This window comes from Henckelia pumila, chromosome 3 (assembly GCF_033568475.1).
Source record: "Henckelia pumila isolate YLH828 chromosome 3, ASM3356847v2, whole genome shotgun sequence".
Classification (NCBI taxonomy): domain Eukaryota; kingdom Viridiplantae; phylum Streptophyta; class Magnoliopsida; order Lamiales; family Gesneriaceae; genus Henckelia; species Henckelia pumila.
Genome location: NC_133122.1, coordinates 180844627 through 180865952, shown reverse-complemented (window position 1 = coordinate 180865952; position 21326 = coordinate 180844627). Strand labels below are relative to the sequence as shown.

General features: G+C 34.7%; 2 protein-coding genes across 2 annotated transcripts; both read right to left on the bottom strand.

Moving 5' to 3' along the window:
* Nucleotides 1-4757: 4757 nt before the first annotated feature.
* On the bottom strand, nucleotides 4758-5995 carry LOC140893394 (bZIP transcription factor 27-like). The gene is made up of 3 exons (XM_073302458.1): nucleotides 5555-5995; nucleotides 4956-5037; nucleotides 4758-4841 (listed from the first exon to the last, which is right to left on the bottom strand). Exons 1-3 carry the CDS (start codon nucleotides 5908-5910, stop codon nucleotides 4758-4760), a joined length of 522 nt encoding a protein of 173 aa, XP_073158559.1. The 5' UTR covers nucleotides 5911-5995.
* A 7094-nt stretch (nucleotides 5996-13089) lies between these two features.
* Nucleotides 13090-20766, bottom strand: LOC140887074 (phospholipase D delta-like). Its single transcript, XM_073294101.1, has 10 exons — nucleotides 19594-20766; nucleotides 18711-18827; nucleotides 18049-18243; nucleotides 17405-17713; nucleotides 17262-17330; nucleotides 16967-17114; nucleotides 16476-16624; nucleotides 15154-15306; nucleotides 13957-14157; nucleotides 13090-13684 (listed from the first exon to the last, which is right to left on the bottom strand). Exons 1-10 carry the CDS (start codon nucleotides 20536-20538, stop codon nucleotides 13388-13390), a joined length of 2583 nt encoding a protein of 860 aa, XP_073150202.1. The 5' UTR covers nucleotides 20539-20766; the 3' UTR covers nucleotides 13090-13387.
* Nucleotides 20767-21326: the final 560 nt, after the last annotated feature.

Below are 21326 nucleotides of genomic sequence, written 5' to 3'. Positions count from 1 at the left end.
CTATGTTTTAAAAAAATTAGCATAAAAACCCCTATACAAGGGTATAAATGTGCCCGAGTTTGTATAACATAGGGGTGAAATGTGTTACATTTTAAAAAACTGAGGGATGCATTAGCCTATTAATATTTCTTAAGGGGTTTTATGCCTTTTAAACTTTTCACAGGGGGTGTGGATGCAATTAGCCCGCTTATAGCAAGCAAAGATAGAAAGGAGATTAATTCTTTAAAGTCATACTTGAAGGCAGAATTTGACATGAAAGATATGGGAAGGGCAAGTAAAATTCTGGGTATCAACATTACTAGAGAAAGACACTGCAGAAGACTGTTCTTATCACAAGAAGGATATGTTGTTAAGCTACTTCAAAAGTTTGCTATGACTACTTCAAAATCAGTGAGCACTCATATTGGACAGCATTTCAAACTTTCTAACTCTCAATATCCTAAGGATGCTGCTGAGATAGAGTATATGGAAAGGGTACCATATGCAAATGCTATCGGGTGCCTAATGTACTGCATGGTGTGTACAAGACCTGACTTAGCCTATGCTATAAGCATTGTCAGCCGATTCATGGAAAGTCCAGGAAAGGAACATTGACAAGCTCTCAAGTGGATCTTGAGATACTTAAATGGTTCAAAGGAGATAGGACTCTGCTATGGAGGAGAAGTCAGAAATGAGAATGTAATTGAGGGATTTGTTGACTCAGATTATGCCGGTTGTGTTGATTCAAGGAAGACTATCTCAGGATATATATTTACTGCTTATGGTGGAGCCATAATCTGGAGAGCCAGTTTACAGAAGGTTGTTGCCCTGTCCACCACAGAGGCAGAATATATGGCTGCCACTGAAGGAATAAAAAAAGGAGTTTGGTTACATGGTTTCATAAATGAAATTGGAGTTGATCAAGGTGAAGTGACTATACATTGTGACAGTCAAAGTGCCTTACATCTAATAAAAAATCCAATGTTTCATGAGCGGTCCAAACACATTGACATCAAGCTTCATTTTATTTGAGAGATTGTGGCAAAAGGATCAATCAAAGTTGCAAAGATAGCTACTGAGGATAATCCTGCAGATATGATGACTAAAAGCTTACCATTGTCCAAGTTTCAGAGATGCTTGGATTTGGTAAATGTAACATCACCTTAAAACTTGAGGGTCTGCAGCCAACATCAAGCCAAGACAAGAGAAGGATCTGAAGACAAAACCAAGGTGGAGATTGTAAGAGTTGGTCCTGTTTCTGTGTTACTCAATCAAGAAGATATCGGTGGCAATTAGTTAGGAGATTTAACTAATTCAGTTGTATTGGTTATGCATATATCAGTTAGTTGGCATAAATGTTTTATAAGCACAAGTATATTACTTCTTGTGGGATTAGCTTTGATTTGTAACTCTCCGAACTCACTTTGAAATTGGAATATAATACGTCTCTTGGGGTGTTGGCTGCCGTGGAGTAGGTATCAAATACCAAACCACGTAAATCATATTGCATTCATCTTCTTCACTCAAATCTTGCATGTTTGTTGTGTACTTGATAGAATTGTGATTATGTTATTAAATTCGAATAACATCAGTGGGTTAAAATCACAACAGTTTTTAACATAAAAAATAACACTTTTTAATGGATCGATGGGTCGGTTGAGTAGAAAATATATCTCACAATATTAATATCACTACCAAAAATTCGATTATTAAAGACCGAAATATCTGTCTCTAATTCAAATTAAAGACTGATTAGAGACAGATTACAGTCGATCATCAATACCTTGGTCGCTAATATTTAGAGACAGATGATTAAGATGAGTCTCTAATATTGAGACCGAAATTGGAAATAACATTTAGGTAGTGTTTGGAATTGCTTATATAAAGTAATTTAAATTTTGTGAAGAAAAAAATCAAAAGTGCTTCTCAGAAGCAATCTCAAACAGTACCTTAATTAGTCTATATTTGGACTCATGTATTCAAAGGTGTTGAGTGATATAATTCTGTGCTTGGTAGAGCAATTGAAACATGATACTTGAGCTGTTGTGCGGTTTAACATATTTGTGTTGCATCGTCGATCAACATCGTCAGCTATAATTTTTTGTAAAATGGAAAGCACTAAGTCCTAGCTACAGTCGGTATCAGAGTCAAGCAATGGTGGAGCCAGGATTTCAGCTCCACCTGAGCTAAATTTTTTAGCGAGAAATCCAAAAATCATGGAAGCTGAAAACACCGATTTTTGCAGGAAAAAACAGTAAAATTTTCTATTAAAAAAACCAGAAAAAATCGCTTCAAAATTAATTATAAAAAGATTAAATATTTCTCAGCATATATATAAATTTCATTATTTTTTGGTCGATATATAACTTATAAAAGTGGGAGCATTATAATGTCAAAGAATTTTAGAAGTTAGAGAGTGAAGAATATTGCACTAAGACAAGGGCAGACATCAAGGAAAACCCATTTTTTTTATTTTTTTTTATTGGACTAGTTTTGAGAACTAAAATGTGGGTTACTTCATTTTTTAATGGGGCTACCCGGGCTAGTATAACATTAGCCCCAAAAATAACACTTAAAATTTATTTTTAAATTTTCTTGGCCATATAAAAATTTTGAAAAAAATTTGGGCCACCCGGACATTACCTGCCTCCTCCCTTGGGGTCAAGGTCGTGTGTTTGATTCACGTTGATTGTAAGGAATACAATTATTTAAAGGGAGGTTGCTGGGTGCAATTTTTGTCCCTACTGAATAAAAAAATTAAAACATTGAAACATAGTTCGTATGCAGTTTATGAAAGATTTGGGAAGTAATGCATGAATATGAATTTCAAATTCATCCCAATATTGAATCATTTCAAATTATTCCTAAATATCATCTCTCATATCCAAATCCTCTCATCCAAATACAAACACAATATTAAGGTAATGAACACCTTAGCTACTTAGAGTCTTAGATATGTTAGGGAGTGTTTGCAAAAGATTATACTTTTGTAGAAGTGATTAAATTTATAAATTATAAAAAAGTTAGAAAAAATCAAAATTTGGAAGTGTTTGAAACAAATGTGAAAATTTAAAAATCAAATTTGGTTAGTGTTTGATACATAAGTGATTAGAGTGATTTTAACATTGACTTTTTTATTAGAATCAATTTTGGAAAATCATAATCACCATATGACTAGCTTTTGGATTTCAATTAAGTTAAACATAAGCTAACACATAATTTGAGTTTACGAAACATACAAAAGTGATTGTTTAAGCCAAAATCTAACAATAACTTTTTTTAGTGATTGCAACCACTCTCTTAATTAGTCTGCGCTTGACAATGACATTAGCAGTGCATGCAACTTTTTTAATATTCAGGCAATATAATGGTGTAGCTATAGTTCCTCCGAATCAAACTCATCTCTCACACACATATACACGACGTCGTCTGTGTTACCTATAATATTAAAGAAGAACGTGGTAGTTCTCTAAAAAAATTTAAAATGAAAATTGATGATATGATAAAAATTCTATCATATATTTATTTATATTTTAGAAATATATCATAATATTGCATGGATATACATGGATTTAGTTGTCTTATACGTTAAAATTCTATATGGAGTGAGACTCTTTTCCTATAAATAAGGGGTCTCAAACCCTTATTACGGTATGCTCTTAAACTCTTCTACACGCTTTTAATATGTCTCTGATATATATCTTTTAATCGCTCTTACACATCTCATATATGTATTTTTTATACGTTTTTCATACTTTTTCTATTGAATCCTACACTGACTTGAGCGTTCGAGTGGCTTCGCCTTCGGGCGAAGTCATCTCACATGTTTTCTTTGATACACAGAAATATTTTGGGATCATCCGGCTCGATTTATTGAAGAAATTGGTTCGTTGATTATCGGTTCGAGGTAATTTATTTGATGCGAAATTTTTTAACACATAAAAAATAATTAATGTTTGAAATTATAATGGTAGAAGAAAAAAAAATTAAAAAAAATTATATATACACACACATATTTTGATGGTTAAAAGATACTTTGAGAATAATAATAAATAAAAAAAAAAAACTTTATCACAACACCAAACTTAGCCATAAATAATATTATTTTTTAAGTATAAAATCTCAATAGTTTTTTTTTGGAAAGTAGAAAATCTCAATTGTAATGGGCAACTTGCCTTAAATCTTGCAAAATTCAAACACTACAATCTATACCATCACGTCTTTTCTGTCTTTGTAAACTATGGCGCATGTGATGTATATATGCGATGATATTCCGAAGAAGAAAAAAAGTGGGATATAAATTAATTAACGTTTGTTTTCAACGATACGATCCACTGGATCAAAAGTAATATCTTTTCTCCATATATATTGTCCACTCAGAAAACCAATTACTCATCAAGAAATATTGTCCCTGGAATAATTCATTGCCTCACATCATGCACTGACAAAAAATATATACACAAACACCTATATATGTATGTATACATAGATGTGAAGAGAAAACAACAAAAGATGAAGTCAAATCCAAAGCAGTGGGAGGAAAGATTATGCAACGCCGAATGGGAACAAAGCAATCCAAACAATGTTTCTTACACTGTTTGCCGTACAATTATATATCCTTACACAGCCAATTGTCATGTCCTCCCCAATCCCTTCTCTCCACCCAACTAATCACAACAGGCAAAAAAAAAAAAAAAAAAAAGAAGGGTCCCATTTCCCCTTCTTTTGACCACTAAATTAAAAAACCCACCAATTTTTCAAGCCTGATTTTGGAGGATTCAAAATGGAGCCGTGGAGGTCCTCTGGAGTGGCTTCTTTTTACCATATCGATATTGGTAATCAGCTGCTGCAGCTACAGTACTCTACTTTTTACATATAATAATAATTTTAACCAAATTTACTCATCAATATAATAAATTAAACCACCTACTACTCCATGCAAGAATTGAACTTGATAACAATTAATATATATTTACCTGTTGCTGCTGTTTCTTGAGGCGGGCATTTTCTTCCAGCAAATGGGCTACTTCCATCTCCAATTCATTCGTGTAAGCCTGTACAGTAGATTGATAAACGCATGCCAGCTGCTTAAGTACTTAATTGTCATAACAAGAAATCAGACTACTTTTGTTTTGTTTTGTTTTTTTGAAGTTTTCCTTTAAAAACGCAACATTTTCCTACCTGAGAACTGACATCTTGATTAGAAATGGCATTATCTCCATGCTGAATACTAAATGTGGTAAACAGAGACTATATATATATATATATTTACTCTCTTTTTCGCATGAAGGCTCCATTTATTCCACATTGTATAATATGCATGAATTAACTCATGTAGTTTATAAATGTGACCTCGACTTGTTGATTTTAATTCTTTTTCATTAAAAGTTGTGCATTTTAGATATATCAAACTTCCTTTCTCATACACGTACTTGTAATTAGTATAATGCAAAATGAACTTTTTAATATACTGCATATATATATATATGTAAACCAAAAAAATCTTGAAAAAGAGAGGATGAAACTTTATGTTGTTAAGGAAATAATTAATTTATAAGAAAGATGTATTTCCTGTTTTCTGGCCCTTGAACGAGCAGCAGACTCACGGTTCTTGATCATGCGCTTGTGGCGGCGGTCGCCGGAGCTTATATCGGAATCCGGGAACCTCTTCTTGCCACAGCCGGGATTCTGGTCCTCAAACGGCGGCAAGGCGAGAGGAGACACGTGATCGGAGACGGCACGATATTGATCTTGAGGATGCAAAGGACCGAGTGGGGAGCTCAAGGTGAGCATAGTAGGCGGCGGAGGAGGAGGAGAAGAAGAGTACTGGTGCGGATCTTTACTGAAGAAATCCTGAAGAATGATGCCACGAGAGGGATGGTACTGCTGGTGAAGAGAAGAGAGGGTGATGTCTTTCCAAATCTCTTCCATTGATTTGGGGAATGATCTGGTGGAGTTGGAATCATGGTTTCCAAGAATTGCACAGGAAGAAGGGATGGAGTTTGAAGAGGAAGGGGATGTCCACATTTGGATGAAGAGTGGGAATGATCCATTGATTGTGTGTTGGAAAGATAGCAATATAATGTAGGTTAGGGGGGAATAGGAATAGGACACTGGGTTTGCTTGTACGGGGGATTCTTGAATTGTCATGTCCATATTTTGCCAAACAGAACACGCGTTCCTCCTATTCTTTCTGCATTTTTATTTTCATTTTTTGCAACTAAGTAGTACTTGTCATTTATATATATATATATATATATATATATATACATATATAACAGAAACTATCGTACGTGCGACGGTCTCACTAATCAATTTTGTGAGATACATATTTTAATTGAGTCATTCATAAAAAAATATTATTTTTTATACTAAAAATATTATCTTTTATTGGAAATATGAGTAGGATTAACCTATATCACACATAAAAATTGGTGAGACCGTCTCACAAGAGACCTATTATATATATATATATATATAAGTTTTGATATCATGGACAACATCTAATGTGATAATCACTGATTGGATGTACAAAGTGTCACGTCAGCTGTTGCACATGGCGGTTGTCCATGATATCAAAACTCGTATATATATACTAGTACATGGAGCACAAGCGTTGCATGTGCATAAAATATATATTATTTAAAATTAAATTATATTTTTATAAAGTTGAATTTAATTATAATTTTTGTTTAAATGTTAGGATAATGTGATAGTGGTTAGGATAATGTGGATAGTGAAATTTACTTTTTTGGACCTCTATTATTAAACATATTAGAAGAATGATAAATGATAAATTTGAAAATACATTAAAATGACTAAATATGATTTTTTATGAGGTTTATGTATTATAATGTAGTATATATATATATATTCCTAGACATCCACTGTGAGGGCGCTGGTTGATGTAGCATCATTTATTGGACATATAAGATGTCACATCAGTCGGTGCTCACGGTGAGTGTTAATGAGTTCAAACTTATATATTATAAATAATAATAATAATAATAATAATAATAATAATAATAAATACATAAATGTGTGAACTAACCGCGTGATTGTTTGCTAATTCAACTAATTAATTGATAAACAAACATTTTTTTAATCTTTTAATAAACAAACATAATAAATATATAAGTGCATTAAACATAAATATAGTAACGCATATATTTGAATTTAATTAATAATTAATTAATAAGAGCATATATGTCTGAACCAACTGTAGTTAATATGCTTACATGAAAGAAGTGTGTTAAAAATTGTTTTGCTATTATAATGGTATAACCAATTATTTTATAATGTATTAACACACACGATATAATTGATGGGGGTAAACGAATAATGAAGAAAACGGTAATTAAGAGTATTTTATATGTTAAAACACACGGTATAATTAATGGTGGATTAAGAAAGAAGAAAATAGTATTAATGGGGGTACCATTAATATACAAGATGATTAATTAATGATGGACTAACAAAGAATAAAATAAATGATATACTATAAAATTCCCAATTCAAAGTAGTATATTTATATATATAAAAATGTTAGATATAGACACACACGAGTGTTTATTGACACGATTTGTATATTTGTACAATTTTTTTTGTGATTAATTCGATTTATATTAAATAAATGTATTTTGATAAGAATAAAAAATAAGTAAGAACCACGCTACAATTGAAATGCTATATTTAAATGGGGTCATGATATCAGAAACTTAAAATTTATGAAGCGAATCCATTGCATTGGAGTTTAAAAAAAGTTAAAAAAATAAATGGATTAAACTGTAATTTGAAACGATGAATTTTAAAAAAATTAAAAAATAACAAAATACCTTATACTACTGAATTAGCCTTTATTATCCGTACATTTAATAATAGTAATAGTAATAGCTCATATATTACTGTATATTTGCACCGATGCTCGTATATTACGTAATTGTATAGTTGAAATATTTTTAAACGTGATAAATTTTTTATTTTTAAATTGATTTTTTTTTCATTTCAAATGGTAGAATATCTAAATATTTAAAAATATAAATAAAAATACGTTTGAATATTTTTTTAAAAAAAAACTATTTTAGAAAAAAATTATCAATAAATTTATATAATGAGTGTGTGATTGTACTTTAAAATAAGGCTTCATCAAATCCAATTAGAGGTTTGTTCGTATAAGAGCTTCGGTTTTAATTTAATAAGAAGATAGTAAGATATATAATGTTTTGTGAAAGAATGATAATCTTATTGATCACAAGAGAATGTATATATACAACCTATGAACATAGATAATACATCTGATTTTCTTTGGAGGGGATAAAACCAAATGTATTTAGAAAAATGATCAACAAAAATTAAATAATATTTGTATTCATGATCCGAGATGACCGGTGAAGTCCAAACATCCGAAAAAATTAAATCAAGAGGCGAAGAGGAAGTAAGAGTAGACGTAAAAAATGGAAGTTTATGACTTTTATTAATATGACAAGATTTACAGTGAAAATTTGAACTTGAAGAAGACGAAAGTGAAAAAACACTATAAGAAACTAAATGGCGAACAATATCGGGGGATGGGTGACCGAGACGGGAGTGCCAAAGGGCCAATGACCCAGTGGTGGACGTGTAGGCTGGGGGCGACGTAGAGGAAGGAGGGGACAGAGGCCAAGTGTAGATCCCATCCTTACATGGCCCCGTGAGTAGAATGACCCCCGTGCGTAGATCCTTCACCTGAAAAGAAGAAGGAAAAAAGACAACCGATACATCATTAGTGCAAAAAAGTTGAGAAACAGAGATAAGATTTTTGCACATGGAAGGAACACATAAAGCATTAGGGAGAACAAAAGGCAGAGAAAACGTGGGGAAGGTCAGAGTGCCAGTGTGTGAGATAGACAAACCAGTGTCATTGCCAACCACAATGGAATCCAATCCATCATACGGAGAATCCAATCCATCATACGGAGAGTGGAGAGACAAGTTGGCTAGATCAGTGGTGACATGATGTGAAGCACCAGTATCCAGGAGCCACTCAGCGGGAGCAGTGATGGTCATAGGACGGGAGGCGGTGTGAGCCTATGGGACGGTGTAAGCTGGTCGGGATGAGGGAGGTAAATTTGGAGTCCACTTATATGAGGGGCAACGTTTGGCAGAGTGCCCAGTTTCGCCACAAAGCTGGCAACGCCCGAGGTAGGGGCGCGGGGCGGGTGATGGTGATGGCGGCCGTGACTGTGAGAGGTGATGAAAGCGAGGGTCACGTCCTCACGTACCACCAGACGGGCGAGATGATCTAGCAGGGGAGCCTTGTGGATATGGGCGGCCATGGCGGGAGGCAGTGAAGGCGGTGGCAGGCGCAGGTAATGTAGGCACGGCGGCCGCAAGTTGTGCTTCAAAGGTAAGGAGTTTTTCATGTAGTTCATCAAAGGAGATGGCCGTATCACGAGCCTGAATAGCATGAGAAAGCTCTTTGTATGTATCATCAAGGCCGTGAAGAATCTTGAGAGTGAGATCCTCAGAGTCAACAGTGACACCCATAAGATCAAGAGCGTCAACATTGACCTTGATGTCGTGCATAAAGTCAGTGATGGATTTGGAACCTTTGACAGGGTTGGAGATCTGAGCTTTAAGTTGTAAGATACGACCCCGACTAGGGGAAGCGTATGTTTTTGCCAACGTAGTCCATGCATCACGAGATGTGATGGATGCAGCGATGAACGGAATCAAGGTGGGTGAAAGAGCACCGATGATAGCGTTGAGAAGCAACTGATCTTGACGTACCCATAGGGAGTGGGCAGGATTGGCAGTGGTACCAACAGCCGTCGTGAGAGTGGCGGGTGGGCACATGTGTGTGCCATCAACATAGCCAAGCAAGTCATAACCAATAAGAAGGGAATTGAACTGAAGCTTCCATGCTGGGTAATTTGTAGATGTAAGCTTGAGAGGAGCTTGGGCTGCCACATTAATGGCGATGAGATAAGATGGGGCGACGATGTTAGCCGGGTTGACGACGGCGCCGTCCGAAGACATGGTGAAGGACGAGGGTGAGAGACGTGTAGGTTTAGGGTTTAGAGGCGTGAGCCGTAGAAATCTGATACCATATAATGTTTTGTGAAAGAATGATAATCTTATTGATCACAAGAGAATGTATATATACAACCTATATAGAAGATTAGACTAGATAAGCTCCTATATAAACACAGATATACAAGGATAAGATCAAAACAAATCACTAAGAATATCACAAAGGATATCTGTACAGATTATGCTAACAAGATATATACATATAACATATAAGAAAAATATATTTTTAATATTATATGTTTGTCTTTTTGAGATTTTTGTATTCTATATTGTCAAATTTCATACTTAGTCCGCTATCTTTTTTTTAAATATATTTTTAGTATTTGTTTTCGATGCGACACTAACATGATATTAAGATAATGTTACTGTATACAATGTCACATTAACAATATTCTTGAAAAAAAAAACTAAAATGGTCAAAAATCAAAGAAATACAAGACTAATATTGAAATTTGACATCGACAACATAAATTATCAAAATCGCAACGAGAGAAACATAAATCTCATTTTGATATGGTGAGCAACCACTATATATGGTCACTTATGTGAATACCGACTAAGGTGACGACATGTGCATTCAATAGATGGACATCACTTCAGCTGGTGCTCACATAGATGTCCACAGTGAATGCTTACCGTATCAAAAATGTTCGTAAAAGTTTTCGACTGATATATATTAACATGCACATATATTGTGTTGAGCTAATTAATTTCATATGTTAATGATCAAATTTATTTTTAAACATTGAAATCAGAGTTAGATTTTTAGTCTTTTCTGTTCGGTTCCGTTAATGGCACATTGTGTTACTCTGTGCCACAACGTTGATTGTACTTTACTGGATTTGGGGAGCTAAAAATAGAGAATGTAAAGGAGTTCGTAAATGAGTACTTGGTGTTTTGTTTTGTTTATGTATTTATTTACATAACAATAATATACGGTGATTTTTTTTTCTAAGATTTAATTTTTCAATAAATCTTTTAATATGCATGAAAACACACATGAATCTAAATATATGAGACGTATGAAGTATGATTTTATACTATGTAGGCTATTTTCGATGTAATTTTTATCCTGATATTTACAGAAATATTTTATTTAAAATATAACTCAAAAAACCATATCAGTTAATAATATTAATGAGTTTTAGTCATTTTATAATCAAGAGTGAATCTTTAGTATTTCTTTTTAATTTATAAAAGGTACATTGCCTTTTCGTTTTGATCAAGAAAATTTCTTTGTTTTCAAAGTTCAAAGTTCAAAGTTCAAACAAGATATATTTATTTTTTTCTCAAAAACTAAAGTTCCCCCGGGCCCCGAAACCAAATTAATATATTTTACAAAAAATAAATATTTGTATATGGTAAAAATATTAGACAAATTTCCAAATTCATATAATCCATGATTTATTTTTTAAATAACGGAAGATTCTATGCTATATCGAATTTAGATGAATGAAAACAAAATCTCATACATGAGATTGTAGAGCTTAATTTCTATGATTGAGAAATACAAAAACAAAGGTGATTCTATGCTTCATTAGAAGAAAAAAAAATGTCTTCTTAATTATTTTTTACATGAGGTATTCTCGCTTGAAAACAAACATATGCGAGTATTCTTATCTTATATGTAAAAAAATATACCGATTTGTCTTAATTAATGTTTCATTTTTTTTTTTTGGAAACCATTAATTAATGTTTCATAGAATCCGCTTTCCTTTTGTTTTTCTCACTCGTAGTCAAAAGCTCTTCTGCAATCTCATGTGTGGGATTTTGTTTTCTTAATCAAAAGCTCTCTGCCACCGCTGTTGCCTTGAATTTTTAAACAATGAAGGGCATACCACAAACAGACAAATTATGATAATAAATAAATAAATTAAGCATAATATATAATCATTTTTAATTGTTGTTGTGTACCATCAAATACGTTTTCACAACCCATTAAAAATGTGTTCCAAACCTCAAGAATCCTATAATTTTTTTTTATCTAAAAAATTATTATATTGCTTTTAGGTAGTGTTTGGGAATGCTTTTAGGAAGCACTTAACAAAATTTCACAAAAAAATTTGAAATTTTGTTAAAGAAAAGCTGATAAATGCTTCTTAAAAGCTCTACCTAACACTACCTTAATACTTAAAAATCTCACTTATAAAAATGAGTAACACTCATGCAAGACGGTCTCATCCGTGAGACGGGTCAACCCTAATCATATTTATAATAATAAAATAGTGACAAAAACTTCTATAAGACGATTTTAAATGTCATTTTTTTTAGAAAGATCTCTTATATGGATTATCCATTAAAAATATTACATTTTATGCCGTATTACTTATTATTACATATATGGATAGGATTGACCCTTTTCACAGGAGTGTTACTCTATAAAAATTTGTAATATTTTTTTCTCAAATGACGCTAGATGAACTCGATTTGTTTACAAAAAAAGTTGAACTTTCGGACTTTTTTTATGAATTTGGTTTGAAAAGATGTTTGATTTGGGGAATATCTGAAGAATAAATTTCATATGACATTTATTAAGTATATGTGAAATCGAATAATCGATCACAATTATTATTAAAATTACATAACTTTATCAAGTGTAGATTTGCAATCCACTTGAATTTTGTTCAACCAAACAATTGAAATCCATCGTCTCAAATTCATTAATATGAACACAAACCTTTAATCATTCATCATCATTTTCTTTCGAAAATTCTAATTTTATCTCATTAAAAATATGTCTATTATGCTTTATGCGTCACTATGGGCCACTCGCTTGTATCAAAGAATCATGCTAGTTTATGTGCTGGCTGGAACATTAAGCTTGGTTAGTTACTTAGTTCGACCCTATATTCGATATTTTATCCTAAAAAATTGATTTAATGACTGTAAAAGAACTATATTATTTTTTCATGTGAAACATAACATTATATAACGTTAAAAAAAACACACACACACACACACGAGTCGTTCACAACTACTAGATTAATATTTGTAGTGTCCTAATTACAAAATCAAATAAATGGAGTAAGGTTATGAAAGATGTCAATTGTAATTTGTATGACCGTAGTTCGGACAGGTTGTCTCAATTTTACACAAATAAAAAAATAATAAAGACAATGGTACATGAAGTGAGAGTCTAATAGATACACTTTCAACAAAAGCACCTAGGCTACATCCCAAAGTCAAAATAAATATGAATTCAAACAATTTCTAAATACAAATCAATACTCACAAACTTCAACCAAGAAGAAGAAAATCGTGACCCGTGCAACTCAAGATTACAACTGAGTTGTGATATTAGTTCCATGCACCCCCCAACGATGGGTCGGCGTCGTTATCATGTCGTCAGAACATCGGGCATGGCAGCGGAATGAGTTCCAAGAACTCTGCCACCAACATCAGGGAAGTTTTCATAACCAGGCAAAGGATTTACACTGCCATCAGCCTCTACCTTCACAGGGTACTTGAGAAGATGGCCTTGCAATAGAGTAAATTCGTCATCCGCGTACTTTTTCCAATTATCTTCAGCAACTTCATTCACCCTTCTTACACAATCTAAAGAGTATGGCTCTTCGAAACATTTTTCGACCATATCGAGGTGTTCAGACCAGAGAGACATTCTATATCCATAAATCTGCATGTATTGGTTGGAATCAAATGTTGATACCACACTAATTATGTTTGGTAGAGTTAGGAGATAAGTACACTAATTTGCCATCAAAATATTGAATGATTAAATTTACTCGAAATTCGATCCAGTGTTAAGCCGGTTACTTTAATGGTTTGACAGGAAAGCAAATATTCACTTAACCTTCTTGCAAAGTGTGATTTTAAAGCTTTGTCGAAATGGAATAGGGGACACAAAATTAAAGCAAAGATGAAGATCCAAATAAGATCCTCAATTACCTGGCCATGCGGATGCTGCTGCTGCTTTATCCAAGTGTGCCAAGGCTGATATGAACCCATTGCTATCTCCGTGTCTTTTGTTCCAGCCATTGATCTTTGATTTATATTGGCAGATCCAATTATCACATACTCATCATCCACTATCATTCCTTTGGCATGCACATAAATCATGAAGCGCTGAAACTTTTGCGAGTCTGAAACCTGAGCACAAGTATTGCATTACCTCACATTTTACCAGGCACCAACCAAAAGCCTCGACTACAGACACCCCACACAAAACAAAAGACGTAAAGCAGGGACAAGTGGTTGAAAATTAATTGTTCCAAGTTGCAATAGGCGACATTTTTATCATTCAAACCATTTACATGGGTCACAAACGTCAACTTCACCTGAGGTCTGGATTCTGAAAATAACAAATAAACGGCCACGAGTTGGCCAATAGACTGCTGAATTAAGATTGCCTTGTTTTCTGATATTTTAGAATTCTAACTAAAGATGTATTATGGTGATTTGTCTTTAAGCAGCGTTAGTAAGCTACATAGTACAAGTAAGAATATCATGAAAATTCTGGATAGATTATATCTAAAAAAAGGTAGATCATATATGTAATTCCCACCAAGGTGACTCAAACGATTTATTTCTTTTGACATCAAGAGAGCTTTTTGGGAAATATTTTTGAGAAGCCAATTTTTTTTTCCCTTGAGATTCCCACCAAGGCGCTCAAATAATATTTGTCTCCACTGTCACGAGCGCTGCTGGGATATCTTTTTGAGAAACCAATTTTTTTTCTATCCTCTCTATTCCTCTACCAAAATGATTTTGTACCCCATGAAATCTCAAACACAGAATTTTAATCATATTATCTGAAATTTGCAAGTAAATGCAGCATGCATCAATTCAAAAATATAGTATCATGGCTTTAATGATATCCTCACAACTGGGCACAATTCTATTAAATTTCAGCAGTATATCATACTTTTAAATCAGCCTGCATCACAATGACATATTCTCTAATGAAATATCATTTTCTTGTGAATCCCTCAACATTGGTTTAAATTTCCATGGAATTATTTCCCCTTTCAATCCATTATTCATTCATCTCAAATATACATTTTTCTGGCATTCAGATTTCCGCATGCCGTATTCTAGACTACGTATCTCAACACAACAAGGAGAGAATCATTTTTTGAACAATACCTTATCTGCGGATCCAGCCTCAGCGGCTGTATTTGTCATTAACTCCCTCTTGCCAAGACAGAAGAAATTCAAATAATCTTCAGGATGTGAATCTAACTGCATTGATTTGATCTCTTTTGCAATAATTTGATACATCATTTGGATCGTTTGTCCCTATCAATAAACAATTTGTGTAAAGAGTGTAAACATCCATCAGAAATCTATAGATTCCTCTAATGATCATGTCGTTTAATCAAAGGCCTTATTTGCCAATTGCTTAGGTACTTGGTAACAGTTTAATAATATGATTAAACATTTGATATTTCTCTCATTCCCTGAATACTTTGGTATTCAACAACAATTTTACCAAATAGTATGATTATACAATGGATTAATGTTCTAAAAGTTGGCCTAGGCGGCCGCCAAGGCGCTGGTCAATCGCACCGTGAAAGTGCTAGTCGCGAGGAGCCTATGCGGCCCTAGGCGCTGACTATTCGGTCTATCCGTCTAGGTGTTGAGGAACTGCTGAAGCGTTTAGGATTTTCAGGAATTTTTTCTTTTGGTCTTTTAAATTAAATTAAAAGCCCAATTAAAAAAATAAACTGAAGAAAACTTTTATTCACCCTTCCACCCAAACCCTCTCAACACCGTTTCCAAAGAGGATAAGAAAACAGCAGGAGGTGATTAAGGAAGAGAAAAAGAAGGAAATTGCTCCACGACTCCTCCCAAAACCGATTAATTTATGGAGAAGAAGTAACGTAAATTTGTGATATTCTATTAGTTGGGCAATTTTTTACTGATTTTAAATTTGATGTTATTGCGCTGGAGTGAAGTATGTGAATTATTATGTTGACATCGTGGAATCCGCCTAGTGACGCTTGGTCCCCGCCCAGGAGGCCTAGTTGCCAGCGCTGGTCTGACGCTCGACTAGTGCCTAGAGAATTTTAAAACTCGCTAGTCTGGCGCTTGACTAACTAGTGCCTAGAGAATTTTAGAACCTCGTGTTTGATGAATAAGTAAGACAAAGAAAGTACACTATATGAACATTTATGCCAACAAAACTGGGATATAATGCAACTTCTGTCGTGCATACACAGGAAAAGTAAAGACGACCACTCTTTGTGCCATATCTTATTTTAGGTTTCTTCTTGATCCAAATACAATTTCATAAAATTATGAGTAATATTTTTATTGATTTGATTCCCTGTATCAATTACAGTCCTCACCATACAAACAAGGAAAATTTTCAAATAGATGTTTTTATTTAGAAAGTGCACTCCAGACAAACAGGAAATTGTGAACTTAAGCAGAAAACTCTAGGTAGATACCTCATACGTTCATACCTGCCAAAAAAGAATTTCTTGCATAGCACTGTCTTTGGGATTACCCTCAGGCCACATAGGTATAACAATGTACACAGCAAATCTCTCGTTGGCTCTGATTTTATCAACAATTTTCAGTACCAATTCCATTGGGATAAGATGGTCAGCACCTGCCATTTTCCAAAAAAAGTGCTTCACAATATAAAAGAGAAAATACCATCGATGACTAGGATTGAGACACCACAAAATAAGTTAAGAACATATCCTAGAACACTAGATGTTAACAAGACAGCACACCTGATCATCTTCAGTTATAAGTTAGAATAGACTGAAATTTACACTGATCTGAAGTTTGAACATTTAATCAGAGCATATAAACCACTGAATAATTTAATGAAGCAAATCTAATATATTATACATCATAAAATACTTGAAGACTGTATTTCAGCCAAATAGCAATCTGGCACTAGAGAAACTTTTTGAAAGCACAATCAAGTAACTATGATCGTTACCTGCATTTTTATATGATGACCAGGCATACGAGGAACCAAGAAAGTACTGGTTTTCAATATAGATAAAATGTTGGGCAGATCTTATTGCCTGAATATATGCCGTTTGAATACTCATGTCTATCACCAGAGTTTTCGAGCAGACAAGGTTCTGCATGGAAGGAACAGTTGATGAAACCCATAGTTAGTGAAATCATAAAAATAGAGACCATATCCATTTATCAGAAATCTAAAATCAGTTGGCAGTTTCATTAGGTTTAGAAAATGCAAAAGAATTGAACAAGGGCTCCGATTATACCTGTGCCTGAGCTTCGTCATAGAATTTGGGAAAACCTCGGAGCGACCCTGAATCTATGGAACGAAATATCTGTAGAAGCAAACAAAGATTAGATTGAATTTCCTGGAATTTCAACAAATAGGTTCCAAGCAAAGGCTCTTAACCTGTGTGTGCCAGTTTTCTGGGTCGTCTTCTCTAGAAACATATAGCTTGGGATCATCCTGTGGACATGAGACATAAGTTCCATTCTTGGAAACAAAGAAGGCAGGACTCAGTATCCATGAAAGCCGCTCAATTTTTATCATAGCATCATCATGCCAACGGGTCATCTTTTTCTTAAGAAACCTAAATTCTCGCCATTTTGTTGTTTTCCTCCAACGTTGAGCAAAGTTCACAAGAACATCGTATGCAGCAGGCCCATCAATCCTGCAGTGTAAATCGTGCCATGGCTGCCTTGGAGCCTTGGTTCCTGTCTAATAATTGAAATTAATGAATGATAATAGATCATGAAGAGAAACTAGCAAAACTAATTAAGAGGTAAACAAGGACTTTGAAACTGAAAGGACAATAACATAAAAACGACAGTAAATAGCAAGTTAGAGATGCAAACTCCTGGAGTAACCAATAAAATCAGTGATTCATGTGAATTGTATGATAATTATTTTTCCCATTCTTTGTCATTAAAATGCTGACGAATCTTCTTGATAGTCACACATTACTGCCATAGCTAACTGATACCAATATTAACGACTTACAACAAGAGCAACACGAGAAAAAAAATTAAAATAGTGAAAGGAAAGGTACTTACTGAGAAGGTAGGCTGATGAAAATCATCCTTAAAGTCAGTGTCAAGATCGTGGAACAGTCGATGTTCAGGCGTATCATACCGACCATCACATAGATCAATACCACCCACAAAGGCTGTAATTTTCCGATTATTTCCACGGGCTTGTGTATCAACAAGAACACATTTTTGATGATGCGTGAAAAGATTTCCAACAACCTGGCATTAAGATTATGATTAAGTGAACAAAGATCCAAATTTATAAAACAGGAAGGTGAGGCTAGAGTCTAGACTACTAGAGGAGAGAGTTTGGGAAGACCAAAGAGAATTGAAAAACTCAAAACTTAAAACATGAAATGCTAGATACCCATTTATGCTGCAGCATCTCATGAATAAAACACAAAATTATTTAGTATCTAATCACCATTTCCCTTTTTGACCATATTTTTCTGTAAGAAATACTTCATTCATCATAACATTCCTCTAGCACTATTTCCATTTTAAGATCACTACTTATTTCTATTTACCCATTTGAAAACTTTCTTATGTATGGTGAAGCAATCCGAACAAATTAATGAAGTGATCTCTACCATATGGCATTCTGAGTATTCATAAAAGAGAAAGTTTACAACAATTCATTATAACTGAATAAGAAGAACAGAGATGCAACAATATAAGACGCCCACCTGTTGTTTCAGAAAACTAAGCTTACGACTGCCATAACGCGGTGACAGAACACATATCACGGATGAATGCCGAAAAAACTTTTTAGTCTCTTCATCATGGGTTTTCATTACACCAGCCTGCATCAGAAGTGACCAAAACTATACTTCACAAACATGCAAGTGCATATAACTTAATAATGACTAGCAATACTGGAAGGACTTGCAAGCAGAAGACAACAGCTATCTGAAAATTCAAAATACAGTGGTTCTGGCTAGTCAGCACAATGCGAGATTGAAAGTGGATTGTGGTTAATTTAAACTATCAAAATATAAATTTGTATTACTAACTGGATCCCATCAAACCTATCCATTGACACCAGATGAACTCCCATCACGTTTATTCATTGACATAGCTCACGGATGAACTACAGAAAGAATAAGTTATCAAATCGCAATGAAAATGCAGAATAAGGTATCAAATGGCAATGAAAATGCAATAATTTTAAATAGCCCGTCAATATAAAGTACGTAAAAGAATAAAAACCACTCTAAGCTGCAGTTAATGCCATTACTTTCCACAACATCTTAGATCAACTTATCCCATAGCTTTGGAGTTTGGCCCATTTTCTCATAGGTACACTAAATTTAATTTTATAGACTTCAGATTCTACTACTCACAATCCTATAGTTACTTTAGATTACACCACGTGTTGCAACTAGAAAGAATCAAGAGTTACTCCGCAGGACCCCAACTCCTCCAGCAAATTATATATAAATTCCAAACTTCATTACAATGGTATGTGCTAAGATGATGAATTAGCAAGGAAAATGGGAACAATCAAAACTAACAAGTTTAATCATAAAAGTATCATCAACCATGCTCGACATTTGTCATAGCCCATACCGTGTTAATCAAGAACTTATCATGTGAAGTCTTATCATCCCAAACCAACAACAGAACTCGGACCCCTTCCTCCGATTTATACTTCAATAGTTCGCCAAGCGTCAGGTCCCCTCCTCTTGGCAATGGCCTCGTGGGCTCTCTAATCAACTTTACTTTATGGAAAACAGACCAGCCGACAATGTATATCAAGTGGTGCGCCTCCGATATTGCATAGCATATGTCCTCCCAACATCTGCTGTGCTCCCGAATCAACCCATTATCCAACACAATTTCAGGCATTTTCCCATCACTTGGGACATGAGCATCCTGGTATAGAGTAACCGAACTCCCTTTCCTAAGAGGAAAATAAGTATTCCTCACCCCTTTGTAAGAAGGGTCACCGGCAATGCCGTGATTATACAACGGGTTTTTATCACAAGGAACGAATTTCATCTCAAGCCGCAGCGCGGTGTCAGGCTTCGGCGGCTTTCCTGAGGAAGAAATGACCGGAAACCAGCCGACAATCACTTCGCCGGAAGCAATTTTTTCAGCTGGAATCAAGACTTTCCCCACCATATCGGCCCCAAACACATCATTATCCTTGATCCTAAACTCCAAGAACTCAAAAGGATGAGCTAAGGGAATGTGGAACCGCTCGTTCCACCTGGGGTTTTGCGAGTTGGGGAGCACGCGCGTTCGAGCGAGCGTGGCCTGGGGAACTGAGACCGTAACATAAGGGTCAGTGGTCATGATCTTCCGGTGGTGGTAGAGCTTCCGTTCATGATGGGTACTTCCGCCTTCTTCAGCGGCGGAATCCGCATCGGTGGTGGGCGTGCAGGAGTCGCAAGCAGGGAAACAGCCGCGGAGGCCCTTGGAGACAAAGTCCATATTGGGTAGGCTACGCGCCTCGTAGATATGTAGCTCCAAATCCCCATGTAAGCACACGAGTTGCTGCTCCTCCGCCATGAAAATGAGTAGCAGAAATGCAAGGAATTAACTAAGAAGAAAACGGCAACTTGATGAGAGCAAAAGAATGGGACATGAGAATCATCCTACAGATTCCGAAGCTGGAAAGGTAGAGAAGAAGCAAAAATGGCGTGGAGGAGACAGAGTGGCATCCATCGTGAGGAAGATGGTGGGCGTTGAGGCAACAGCACACGTCTCCCCTCTTCTTTTTGTTTCGCCCTTTTTGGCTTTTGGCCCTTCCCAAAAAGATTTTACTGACATACATACTTCTTGTAAAAACTTTTTACCAACCACTTCAATCAATTCTTTTTTTATACAAAGTTTATTTTGTTAAAAAAAGAATATTATTATTTTTTATTTCAAATGTGAGCAGGTTTGATCCCTATTTTATCTATCAGTGTAGTTCGCACGTAAAAAAAAAAAAATTATTTATTACAAATGTAATTATATTTCTGAATAAATTTACGTTTCGGTCGATGCTAGCCCACTCGTACAGTGCTGGGTGGGAATCGGACGGCCTGGATCTCTTTGCAAATCAATTGATTTGATCTGCAAAGATGATCTAGACCATGGATTCTGACTTGAGGATAGTATCTTGAAACCAGCATCCACGGAACCCAAACCCAAATTTAAATGTTTCATCTTTATATTTTTCCGTGAACTAAATAATTATAAGATATTATATTTCATGATTGGTGTGACGAGATATGGAACGTTGATTATTTCTAGAAAGAATGATAAATAATATAGTTATGTTGGATAAAAATATATATTTTTCTCATAATCAT

Coding starts and splice junctions, on each gene's coding strand:
- LOC140887074 (XM_073294101.1), bottom strand. CDS start 20,538: ATGGCGGAGGAGCAGCAACTCGTGTGCTTACATGGGGATTTGGAGCTA. Junction 17,115..17,261: donor ATGACGAAGCTCAGGCACAG/GTATAATCGGAG, acceptor CCTTCCATGCAG/AACCTTGTCTGCTCGAAAAC. Junction 13,685..13,956: donor AGCAGCATCCGCATGGCCAG/GTAATTGAGGAT, acceptor CAATACATGCAG/ATTTATGGATATAGAATGTC.
- LOC140893394 (XM_073302458.1), bottom strand. CDS start 5,910: ATGGAAGAGATTTGGAAAGACATCACCCTCTCTTCTCTTCACCAGCAG. Junction 5,038..5,554: donor GCTCGTTCAAGGGCCAGAAA/ACAGGAAATACA, acceptor TCAATCTACTGT/ACAGGCTTACACGAATGAAT. Junction 4,842..4,955: donor TCAAGAAACAGCAGCAACAG/GTAAATATATAT, acceptor TGTAAAAAGTAG/AGTACTGTAGCTGCAGCAGC.